The 13,402-nt window shown below is 43.2% G+C and overlaps 1 protein-coding gene across 5 annotated transcripts in view; it reads right to left on the reverse strand.

The window, feature by feature from the left end:
- Nucleotides 1-13,402, reverse strand: part of GRIA3 (glutamate ionotropic receptor AMPA type subunit 3) — a 155,684-nt gene that overhangs the window by 40,370 nt on the left and 101,912 nt on the right. For all 5 annotated transcript variants that reach the window (XR_012589003.1, XM_074600602.1, XM_074600603.1 and 2 more), the window contains exon 11: nucleotides 5,530-5,906. Coding sequence is in view for 4 of the 5 variants with exons in the window: in XM_074600602.1 (XP_074456703.1) it covers nucleotides 5,530-5,906 (377 nt within the window). In the remaining variant the exon portion in view is untranslated. The remainder of the gene's footprint in view (nucleotides 1-5,529; nucleotides 5,907-13,402) is intronic.

Here is a 13,402-nt window from a genome sequence, read left to right on the forward strand (position 1 = left end):
AACCTGGGCCATGCTGCACCTGTGCTCACTAAAAGATGACTACTGAGTGAAGGTAAGCTGCAGAAGTACAACTCCAGAATAACGTAGTAAGTCAAGGAATCTCTCTACCTCACTCTATTCTTTGTAGGTATCAAATGAGTATCTTGGGATTTTACAGATGACTAAAGTCCTTTCTGGCCATCTCCCTTAACAGTTAGGGTCTTGGCTTCGGCTGCTTCCTAGTACTCAATACCCAACACACTGCAGCCTCTCACATGGGCTGATGTAATTTTAGCCAACTACAAAGCAGTGCCTGCAGAACTTCTCACGTAAGGCTCCCTTTGGAGCCAGTAGAGAGAAAGCAAGGAGACAGACACCCTCAGAAAGAGATTTATCTCCCTTGCTGTAGTGTGGGATAAGTCTGAAGGTGCCCATCTGTCTCATGACTTTGGAGGGAACTGAGATGCCTAACTAAAGCACAGCCTCCTGCTTTTAGATGGCTGTATCAGGTGAAATTCATCACCCTTTTGTTCAGTCCTTCACTACATACTTTCCATCTTCACAGAAGACCTGGAGTTGAATTCCTCCTCCCTGCAGCGAGGTTTCGGAGCCAGATTGAGCAGACGTCCGGCTAGCAGGTACAGCAGAGGAAACATCCATTTGCATAGAGCAAGACTAGCTTTACCTGGGGTCTCCAGGTTCCCGTGGCCTTCTTGCTTCCTGTGGTCTTGAAATAGGAAGATGAAAAAAAGACTTGCCAGCGTGTTCAGATAAATTCAATGGAACTATTGGGAACAAAATAGTATGTGTTCATTCTCCCTATAGTTTCCCATAGGAAATGTCTTAGCTTGCATTGGTAGCTGCCTCTGCTGTTAGCAGGACAGATGGGTTGCTGGGATGGAGATGTGCAGGAGACAAGCATCTTCCAAACCAGTGAAACCTCAAGCTCATGCTGCTGTAACAATAAAACATCTGTGTCGAGATGCATGCTCATACGGCATACTACACACAGAGAAAGACTGACCCAGAGATCTTGCAACCTGCATGAACCACGTCAGGCAGATACAGGACAAAAAATGGAGAACAGCTGAGAGGCAGGGGAAGGTGGGCATGGCTGGATCCCTTGATGAAGGAGGCACTTCCCTGAGGGTCCCACATGCAAGAGAGGGGTCTTGCTAGATGAGGACCAGAGCTGTTCTCAGAAGAATTGAGGTCACTTGAAAGAAAAGTGGATGTCGCTACGGAGTTGTTTCTCCCAGAGCCTTCCAATGAGTACGACAAGGAAGATTAAACAGTTGCTACTACGGAGCAGCCTGGGCTGACATAGCTGTGACTGGTGGTAGCAGAGGATGAGGCAAAAGAAAAACAAAACAAACCACAAAGCGGACACTGAAGGAAAGACAGACAGACAGACAGAGTTGAAGAACAAGAACACGGAGGAGCACGGCCTGGCAGCCTCCTTGTCCAAAGGACCCCATTTCCCCCCAGTCCATCTGCTGATGTGAAGGCTCCTTATACCCACTGCAGGGGCTGGTGTAGAGGGATGCGGGAGAAAAAGGGTTAGTACATAAACACCAGGCTGGTAATAAGAGAACGCTTGCATGGTTTGTACTGTGAGCCACAGAAATGTTTGTCCATTACTCAGATAATAATTATAGAAAAATCAATCACAGCTTTTAATACCAGCACCACTTTTTCCGATGAAGACATACTTGTCCACGTGTGCAGTGTTGTAAATTAAAATCAAACAACTAATGCTTTATCCCAACATGCCATTTTCTGAATTACCTCGTGACATTATTTTAAAGCAAATTAGTGTGTTAACAAATGAGAGGAGTAACAAAGACCTGGAATAACAGAATTATAACTCAATTATCAAAATAAAGTCAGACGGTGTTTTCAAAAGCAAGTAAACAGGAAGAGTGCATACCTTGAGAGGAAATTTAAAAGGAAGCATGGAGTCAAATGAGAGCAAATTAGTAAAAAGAGAAAAACAAAATAAATATTCAAATTCACATTCAGTTTCCAGGAGAACACTGCATTCAAACAAAATCTCATTTATTTATCAAAATAGCTTGAATTTTGTTTCTACCCATGGCCATAAAACATATTTGATTTCCTATAGCACGCAGAAATAACAAGCTTCTCACATTACTCAATTTTTAATTGGGCTCTTCTGATCAATACCGAACGGCTGTTATATTGACAAATAACCCTGAACAACTCTGGTGCAAACTCTCTGTGCCTAGAACCCATTCATACTCCGGGATATCCATAACTCTGGGCTATCTGGTCCCCACTAAGCTGCGAGCTCAGTCCCTGTTCACGTCCCCAGCCAGCCCCCGGCCTCTCCTGCCGGCCCCACATGGCCAGGCGGCTCTCACCCCTGCGACTGAGACAGAACACGATAAATAACAGCATCTGAAGCACTGACTTGAGATGCTTCCGTCACAGGAACCGGCAGTGGGAGTTTCAGAAATATCTAGTTACCCATCTCTCCTTGCTATTTTGAAAGTCCCACAAAGTCGTTCCCATGGCCTTTAATAGGAGTCTCTTGAGTATTCTGCCGTGAAAATAGGGATCTAGAAATACACCCTCTTAAATGACCAACCTCATGAGATAATTTTTAATGAACCCCCTGTCTTTTTCCATCAACAATTAATTAATCTAGCCTCTTTGTTCCACATGAATAAAGAGCAAAATGAAAATACATGCTCTCATAGAGATTTCAAAGATACTTCCGCTTAGAACAGTGTTACAAATTTGACTGTGTTTTCTCCTGATTCCATTTGCTGTACACATCTTACATTAAAGCAAGTTTAATAATCTACTTTTGATCCATCAAAAGTGAATTTTCAATGCTTTAGCTCACTACGCAGAGAACACAGCAGCCTTTGATAGCAGAACAAAACTGCTGGAACAAATGTTGATTCCATCAAGGGATGGAGTAACCCCCATCCTTTGGCTGCTATCTGATTCCGTTTAGACGACTCCTATTAAATACAGAGAGGAGAGTATAGGGATATATCCTCTGGAATATCCACACAGCATACTCACCGAGGATAGATCTAACTAGTCATTAGATGTCACAGCTGTTCCACACAAAGGCAGCTGAAAGAGCCTTTATCAGCAAGTACAAAAGTGATCTCTCCAGACTGCTTGTCGGCATCTCTCTACAAGTGCTGTACGCTCTCATATAAGAAATTTATTCAGACAAAACTCACAATGGAAGAATGAAGCCCCTTTTAATGGCAATAAAATAGTATGAAACATTCATATAGTCAATGTACTGTGAATGGCGTAACCTTACAAAGATACGGATTAAGAATGGAATACTTGGGAATAGTCCCTTCTACGGAAAAGAAATTTGACATTTAATCAACTTAAAGCAACATACTGGTGAAAGGAACAGGGTTTCTGGAATTTAAACCAAAGTATTCGATTTCTCTTATTTTCATGTAACAATGCATTTAACTGCCTGGAATCTGTTATCATGAAAGATAACAAAATAACTGGACAATGTCTTCAAACAAGGGCCATGTATTATTACTGAGCTAATAGCTTCTGATGGACAGATAAAATAAATAGCTTTACTGCTGTCTCTTTTTTTTGGGTAGGTATTTCTAAAGCACTTATCATGGTAGTACTGAAAAAAAAAATAGAATATGTTCCACTCATTATATAAGGTAAACGGCTGAACATGTCAAAGAGTCACATGAGAGCTTAACAAAAATCCTATGCACTTCTATTTAACTGTCAATAAACAGACCTAGCGGAACCAGTGCAATGCCTGCAGCTTTCCATGTGATGTCCCAGTGCTTATTTCCCGGTCCTTTATATTGGGCACACACATGGTCAACAGCAATTTAAATGTTATCACTACTCATCACCTTTAGCAGCAAGCAGAGAGGCAAAGTTTTGGTACAGAATTTAGGCATAAAGCAGAAACACCGTGTATAAACAGGAGGAGAAGGCTAACAGCGAGAACTGTACAGTGAGGCAGCACACCCAAACACCGATAGCTGCACAAACTAATGTGTGGTCACATCCAGGCAAAAACGTATGCGTGGTTTACGTAGGATATATGTGCATCTGTCGATAAGTATGAAATCTAATTGCCGCTATCAAGACTTTTAAAACATACGCCTGACTTGCATCAGATACCAACAGGCACACACCAGTATCGCTGAAAGTCCTGGATTGCGCTGCAATCATTAGGAGATTTGGATGTGCAGTGATTGTGAAATTAAAAGATCGTTATTACATTATAACAGGTAAAATCACGATCCTTTCCATGAAATCTCAAAGAAATTGTGTCACTTGCTTCAGCGAGGCTACTCAAGATCCCTACCACTACATGGACCAGGAAAACCTGGTAACTTTTCAATCATTCAGGTATTGGAAAAGGTACACATATATTTCCAATATAAATGCTTAGTTAGAAAAGATCTGTCTCTCTTGCTTTAATTAGCTACCTTGTTAAAGGGAAAACTGCATCCTGTTTGTACTAAGCAGGTATTTTTAATAATTAAAATAGCTGTAAACTGGTTATTAAAATATTGTAATACAAAATACAACTAGTGCTCCATCACCAAGAAACTAGATAATTTTACTGCTTATCACGGGCACATCACCAAAGTATTTTACCAATGTAAATGTAGAAACATTATATATATTATTCAAAAAACACTTCTGGAATGCATTGTTCAATTCGAGAGAACTTCACTATTCTCAGGTGGTTTTCAAAATGCTTCTTTAAGAAAGAAATGTAATTCTACAATAGTTAATACCAGTGCTCTCTGTTAAATTGGAACTAATATCAAACACATTTCACTACAGCCTTATTCAGAAAGACTGCCTTCATAAATAAGAAAAAATCGTTATGGAAACCGGCAATGCTTATTAGACCATATTGACTACGAACACAGGGACAACAGATTAGACTGGACTGAAATAACGATACACATACAGGGGAACACGCAATAACTGTTAGAGGGGCACATATGGAGACGTGAACATACGAAAGATGGTGGTAAGCAAATCAGTAACAGATGAAAGGATGGTTCAAAAAGAACAAAACTAGAGAAATTAGGCACAAAAGAAAGTAAAAAGACTAGCAGAAGCCATGACAGGAGCGGAGGTGTTTTAAAGTGCTGTTGCATGTGACTTTTTTAAATAAACAATTCTTATTTTGCAAAGCAGAATATGTTACATGCACCAAGGAGATGACCGTAAAATGAGATATGCAGCAAAAACACGGTAGCCCTCCAAGCATTGCTGAAAACAGAAAACCCTATGCATTTTACAGCCTCAACATGGTGTATATAAGTTTGGCAGAAATGCATAAATGGCATTATAAGGCAATGGCACTCACTCTGGAGGTGAATGTCAGCAAGCATGGTGGCTTGATGATGATGCTTAGCATTGAATGGAATGTCAACATAAATAATTTGGAATCAAAAAGAAATTTGAAAAAGTAACATATATGCACCATGGCATCAGAAAATGACCATAAAATGCAAAAAGGTGATGGAGTGATATGGAACAAACCTTGGAGAAATATCGCATCCTTGCTGCATAAAGGCACCCAGGGAAAACCAAAGGCTGTTAAATATTCCAAACTCATTTGGAGGATCAGGAGGATTCTGAGGGTCACGTGGTTCTTCACTGCTGTCTTCCAAGTGCCATTCGTAAGGGCTGAATCTGCTGACTAGGAAAAGAACTACGCTGACGCCAATGTAAGCAAAGACTATACACATCCAAATTTCATAAGCCAAAGGATCCAGGAAAGAGAATACGCCTGGTTTAGATTTCTGAGGCTTCTTGATCATGATGGAGATGCCCAGGCTCATAAAGGGTTTGGAAAAGTCTATGACTTCTTCTCGCACCAATGTTATAGTGAGGGGGGCAACAGCTATATCTGCTCTCTGAAAAGGGAAAACAAACCCAAGTTAGTTACAAAACAGTTGCAAAATAATCACAATCTAGAGTCTCAGGCTAATGAATCAGATAAATCACAAAAGGGAGCAGGAAACATTTACTTTGCAGCCTGTTTTTCAGTCACTGAAGTTAAGGACTACATTGATAGAAAATTTTTAACAAGAAAAATTACAATAAAATCTGTGCAAGGGCCTCACGACAGAGGCACATATGTACCAACATGTATTTATACTTCTATTAAGATAAAATGGATGAATAAACACTATGCAAATTGGCCAGTGAGAGGGCAACTAAAATGATGTCATTTTCTAGAAATGGTCTGTATCCATCCTTCTGTCTTGAAGACTTTGGGAAAGTTATGTGTTTGTTATATTTTTATTTTCTCTTTTCCATTCTTTCAGCAAGTTCTCTTGCCTAAATGATTAGTCCAGGATCTTTAAAAGGAACCAAAGAGAAGTAATCAGTTACTGAATTTCAGCTGCATTTAGCCGCTACCACTCGTATGCTCCTTTGAAACCCCACTGCAATAAGGGATAGAAGATGGTAAAATAGTGGGGTGACACAAAGCAGACAGCGCACCCTTTCTGTGGTCACTGAAGAACGATAATACAGATTAGAATCTCCAAGAGGTAAATAGCCTGGGTTATGTGAGAAGAATGCAAAGTAGTATTTTTCGGTATAACATATGCCATCCTATTGTGCAGAACTGAGCCCTATAGATCTATAACACAGACCATGCTCTGGGGCTGTGTCACCTGGAAGCACAATCTCATCTCGTTGCATCTGTCCTTCACCAGCGGTGAACCAGGTACCAGGTCACCACCAGGGTAAACCCTTCCCTTCACTCAATACATCTTTGCTGGATTCCATGGGCGTAAGAATGTGAAGTAAAAAAAAATTACTTAGTTACCTGATTAAAAAATAACATTCCAGAATAGATTTTTAACATATTTAATTGTATCTGTATTTCTATGCCAGAAAGATTCAAGTCACGCTGTTTAGATAAGCTAGCCTTGATTCAGCCAAGTACTCAAGCAGGTGTCAGCATTTGCACCAGAGGGGACTAGAATGTTAAAAAAAAGCCCTTTTCATTTAAAAATTACTGTTATGCGAGAGTCTACATACTTACATACATTTTTTTGTAATCTATTTGAAACACTCTAACTATTCACGTTATTGATAATTTTAAAAGCTAGCCTTTTGTTGGTAATTAAGAATTTCAGAAAGAAAAAATTATTCTTAGGGAAGGTTTAACTTAACAATACCTAAACCACTGTGCACCTTTTAAATCAGATTTTTGTTTCCCACCAGTAAGTACATATCTCTTGCTGGTGGAAAAACAAAACCTGATTAAGTAGAAGTTTGAATAAAATTTAATAGGAAATGTTAATAAGACTTGATTACAATCTGTGCCATAAAATAATCGAATATGCCTTTATGTAAATCTGATGGTGATGTACATGACTTTCATTAATATCTAATTTGTTCCTCCTCCTAGATAGTTTTGTTTTTTTTTTTTTAAGTTTAAGTTTAATAAGCAGAAATGGTGAAGTCCTCTCACCGTGCAGCCATGCCCGAGGCACTTTCTCTGCTAAGGGCAGACTTGTCGGCCCGAGGACCGGCTCTCTACAGCCCTTCCCACGGCAAGTCTCCCTCCCTGCAGTCCCAACTGCACACGCGACCTCTAGATTTGCCCCAGCCACTCAGGAATACCCCTCAACACTCTGTACTGGCATATGCAAGGTGTGTGTACAGGTTCGCTGCTTGGAACGATCGGATAACCCACGCCTGCACAGGTAAGGAAGCCATTCGGAGATCACGGCCCTCGGTGCACCCTCTCACAGCCCTCCTCAGCCCCTTGAGACATTCAGGACATTGCCTTTCCCCTCCAGTGACCGCTTTCCTCAAGGAGAAAACCCTCACCTGATTTGTGGTCACTTACTGCAAAAATTGAGCTTAATGTGGCTTGAATATAAAACCTGAAAATGCCGGCTGCCTTTGGATGCCTGGGTGCTTACTGGCTTTGCAGCTGAATGTGTAAATCACCTAAGTAATAGAGAGACTTGGGGGGACACGGGTGGAGTGTGGTAAAGGGACTGGATGATGCTGGGACTTGTTTGCTGATGAATTCCCCCAAAATATATATTTGTCTTGTAGCTGCTGCTTGTTGAGCTACTGCTAAATATTAGATATCTGCAGTCAGTAAGTACAGGAAGCACACAGAATATCAGTTTTAAATGTAGTCAGAGTCCATGGCTGGCTGGGAGACTAAGCACTTTGACCGTGGCTACTGTATTTTGTGTTGAACTAATGAGGTACTTACAAATTAATCCTTATTAGAGCAAGCTGAATGGCTCTGGACCCCTGTAGAGACTTAGCAATGATTCCACGCAAAGTGAAGCTTAGGTGAGAGGCAGATGCCCTACTGCCTGGTACTTCTGCACATGGAGAGCTGGCCTCCAAACAGCTCATCAAGGTAGGAAAAGGCTGGTTCAGCTATTAGAGCATTTAGTTTCTCTTAGCATTTTCCCAGACTTGGAGAAATTTAATTCTCCCAAAGTAATAATTTTAATTGCCAAAGTAGACACGGTGGAGCTCTTCCTAAGTGCTGATGCAGCGTGCAATAAAGTCCGTATCTCCTTCCTGAGCAGCTGAGTTCATGCAGGATGTTCCTGTGGGGTCTTGGGGGGATGAAGCTGATGCTGTGCTGAAGCACAGACAAATCAGTTTTTAAAGGCCTGATTGTTACCATGTCCTCATTCATCTCATACAGTACAGATTTCTTTGTAAATTATTTAAAATTGCATTTTAATATTACAAGGGATACAAATATTTATTTTTCTGATACATTTCTGCCTTCCTGCTTTCCTACCAATTTCGACAGGCATTCAGTATATTGGAAACATTGACAAACACCCTCATGCCTTGAATGAATATGGCAGCAATAGTTTTCCGCAGAGGGAACAAGCGGAAGTTCAGACACAGGATCTCAGGGAACCATCGACAACCCGGTCACCAAGAGTGGACCACCTACAATCCAGCACCCGAGCCTGGTTCCCCACCACTACCCTGAATATTAGTTGCACTGGAAAAGTTTAAAAAGAGACCGCTCTTTACTTGTTTATTTACGCATATAGTATTTGAAATGGAGAGCTTATGGAGAGCTCTAAGCACCCTAAAGGATCATTAATAACTGCAGCACAGTTGTGAATTTCCCTCCCTCTTACGGCTGCAGATAAGCAGAACCCATAAAAATTGAGCTCGATTAAAAAGAACACAACCAAAACGACAAACATGCCCTTCCCCGTGCAGAACTGGAGGGGGGTTTAAGAACCTCAACAACTACGCTTTGCTAATCACTCATGACTAATGGCGTTTCAAACAGCATCTTCACTGCATTTGAGCCGGGCAAGAAATGTCACGGATTCCTCTGAGGCTTGTTCTGTCTTTGCCTACTCATGTGGGAGGGACGGATTTAGAGAGGCCATGCAGCACGGAGGCGCTACCCACTCTGTTCAAAGCTGACCCAGGGGGCTGCAAACCTCGAGACTCTTAAGGAGAGGGAGAAAAAATCGCAAATGGAAATATTCCTCTACATGGAGAAAGAAAAGCGATAAGGTGTTCCACCTCTGTAATCCAAAAGGAGGGATCGAATTCTTCTGCTTACAGACCTAAAGATGAGTCTTCCTAACTTCAAAGCCATGCACTAGAGGAGATACCAGATATGCTCCTGCCTGTACGTGTTTCTGGTCATTTGTGCTTGCAGAACTGAACAATTTCTTTGCCAGTGTGTTGCTTTTCAAGAAGTGGGCCTGGGCTGCAGTCGCTTTGCAAGACTTTGTGTGAGGGGAAGCCAGCCAGCACTCGGACTACATGCAGACCGAAGCAGAGGGACACGGCCCCGTTTCCATCGGGAGCCAAACCTCCAGGCGCCCCAGATGTGCTGAACGCAGGTACACAGCGGTGTCTGAAGAGCCTGTGCTGGAGTAATGACTGGGTCTGAGCACATTTTAGGACTTCTCAGTGCAGTCTGAGGTTTCCAGGTATCAGAAAAGGGTGTCAGACAGAGCAACACATCACCTCTGGTACCTGCTGGTAAAAGCTACCTTGTAAAGAGAGTCCAGTCCACCCAAGGACATCGGGGTGCGTTGATAGGCCAGGTCATGGGCCAACGTGTTTTTAACACATTAGTTCACACTTATTTAAAAACAACAGCTTGTGTATGACTAGCAGCATGCTACACTGGAGTCTTAATGTGTATTAGCTGAGCAGTATAAAAAGCTATCAAGGTGTTAAAACTGCAGCTGGCCTTGTCTGCTGTAGTTTGTCAATGTTAAGTCCATGCGTGCTATATGTGGATGCCCACAGTTCCTTTGGAGGCACTAACACTCTATGCAGATGGAGAAATTAAGGGTATATCTGCTTTCTGAGCTGCGCACACCCATGTTCTTCCTCTGACTGTGCTCGGACGCAGGTCAGACAAAGTCTGGGACCATGCCAGCATGGCTCTGAGCCAGGGCTGCGGTCCTGTCCCCCCACACGGTGTGGTGCCACCGCAGCTCAGTGGTGGCCTGGGCAGGGACCCCACATCTGTTCATGTGTCTAGAGGATGAGGGTCCATCTGAGCCACGGGGCAGTGGCATCGCACGGCTGCCTTCGGGCACTTGTACCTGGGCTTCCACCCTGTTGAAACCAGGGCGAGGGGCGAGCTTTTCCCGCTCACAGCACAGTCAGGCTCTGCCACAGACTAAGAGCACACGGGATGTTTTGAGGAGAATTAGGAATTGAATTAGTCGTCCTCTCCGCTGCGATTCAAAGGCTGCGTATGCCATCTGTAGCCTTTCTTCTGCTGCTAGGAGAGCCAGAGAGGCCAGCGCCACGTGAGACCGGTTAGTCTGTGAAAGGCAGGGAGATGTGTAGGTGGTCCCACTCCAACAGACTGTGGAGGCTGCCCGCATTCCGGGGACTGTCTGTCCTTTACATCCCTGCTTCGTTCCTTTATGCTATTTTACATATTGAAAGGTTTTTATAAAGACCTTTTTTTACCTGAGGAGAGTTTTAAAGGCTGTAAGGTCTGGCTGCTCTTTCCACTCCCAAAGCATTTGTAGCTACAATTAAGATCTGTGTTAAACCTACTGTCAATTAGCCTCAGCGATGTGAAAAGCATCAGGCCCAGGGAGGGAAGGCTTTCCCTGGCTGAAAAGAGAAGGAAGAACAGCAGCCTGCTTTAAAAGGGAAAGAAGAAATAAAAGCCCACAGAAAGAGGCTTACCCTACAGAAGAGAAAAGACGATTGTCTAGTGCTCAGCAGCTGGTGGGTACAAAGCCCCGAGCACCGGCACTGTGGGAGGTGCTGCTGCTCATCAGCCCCAGCCCAGGGCACCTCGTTAGCAGGTTGATCACTGGAGGACAAAGCACTGGCCTTGCTGGTTTGCTTTGCTGACTAGGTTTAAATAGTGATTCAGTCTCGCAGACTGAGAATGATTTAACTACTTCCCTCTTCTAAAATGTCCAGGAGAAAAGCTTTACCTATTTGCTATTTTTATTCTGTCAGAAGTTTCCACTATGTTTTAGAAATTTCTCTTAGTTTAAAAAATAATAGTGCTTGAATTGGTAGGTTTTTTTCTGGTAGGAAGAAGAGTCTTATTTTGACACCATCAGAGTGAAAGAGCAAAATTAAGGTTTTCTTCAACCTGGGCTAATGTTCTTTGATTTATGAAATATCAAATAAATTATATTTTTATGTCAAATTTTATTATTATGATTATCACTATTAATTGTTATTACTATTAATACTACTACTACCACCACCACCACCATTTGAAAATTGCTGACAAAACCACAAGGCTCTGTTGTTTCCTCTCTAACAAGACTCCTGGGTTCTCCTGTTTGGAGCAAAGGGGTTTGGGAACGTCTCCTCAGCCAGAACTCCCTGCTTCCAGGGCTGACACCCCGACGCTGCCAAAGAGCAAGCCCTTCTCTGTAGCCAGGGCCAGTTGTACAGCCCATTGCAAAGCCACAAGGAAAGGTGGCTTTGGGTACAGGTCAGGGCACACTGAGCCCCCCTCCATCCCTCCCCAGTCGGAGCCTGGGTCTGGAGGCTGCAAGGACCCAGCTGCACTTTCTCTCCTGATTCTACGCTGCATCCCACAGGAAGCAAGAGCGACAGCAACAACCAACTGGCACAAACGAAACATTAATTACAGTTAATTAGGGTTTTGGCATTAAAATGACAAGCCATTCACTTCCTATGACTGTCCTAAGAGCAATTTTAGAAAAGAGCGATATGCGTGGAGCTATGCAGAAAAGGGCACAGCATTCAAAAAGCCTGGTAAGACTTCCCAGCAGTGCCAGGTGGTGGTGAGAAGCTTGTTAGGTCAGGAATATGCTGTATTTGACAAATGACTAGTCACTGTTTATCACTTGAGACAAGTGCAATCTAAAAGATTGCGTTTTCTGCCACAGCTCAGTTCAGCTGCTGGATAACTGGTACCAAAACCAATCAGGCCCCTTTTATCCCCCCATGCCTGTCTTCCATACATGCTAATAAAGGCATTTAAAATCTAGTCTCCCTCTTGTCTTCCCAAAATGGAATCCAGAGGAGCCAAATATGACAGTAATTTTGCAGACAAGGCTCGCAGGGGCATTAGGGGTAACGTACAGTTTTAGTTCCCTAATAGAGTTTTAAGCCCCTGAGAGATAAAGGAAAGTCAGCACATAAATGAGGCGCTTGCTCCAAATAATTAGCACTTCTAGAGCACTTTTCATCTTCAAGGGCTTTGTGGGCATCCTCGTGAGTGTGGTACACAGCCACCTCTCAACAGATGGAGAAAGAGGCCAAGGGCATTTCACGATGTTTGCAAACAGGGCTGGGAAAGGGTCTGGAGGGCTGGTGAGGTTTGTACTGGGAGTTGAGGGGCTGTTTTCCCTGCTGGCAGAAAGCCAGGTGGGTTTCTGTGCTGCATGCCAGCTCGGAGGCTCAGCTCGGCAGGACGGGGAGCTGGCTCAGCAGCGCTGGGCTGTAAGCATTAACCTGGGTCTACACTCAAACCTCAAGGGACGCATCTGACCTTTGAATAATTGAGCGCTGCAGCAAAGAGGCTTCAGTAACTGAGCTCGCAGCGTGAGAAGAGGAGCTGTTGGGGGTCAGGGAGGGAAACATTCCTCAATTTTTCATTAATGTGAAAACACAGATGAAAACTGCTTCAGAATACAAAGGAACAGGCCTTTTTGCAGGGGAAAATGAACAATGGTGGGGCGGGAGTGTGGTTGTTTTAAGGTATGGTCCACGGTGCCTGCCAGGCTGGTTTTTGCTGGTGTGGAAAAGTCACAAGTACGGTCTGGTCATGGGGAAGTGGCAAGGGCTCAGTTTGATGGCAAGGAGGCAGAGGTCTCTGAGCTAGGCTCGTCCCAAAGGGTTGTGGAAAACGCAGCTGCAGCCAACCTGTTTATCATGGAACGGTTTGGGTTGGAAAGAACCCTTA

Source organism: Larus michahellis, chromosome 9 (assembly GCF_964199755.1).
Source record: "Larus michahellis chromosome 9, bLarMic1.1, whole genome shotgun sequence".
Lineage (NCBI taxonomy): Eukaryota > Metazoa > Chordata > Aves > Charadriiformes > Laridae > Larus > Larus michahellis.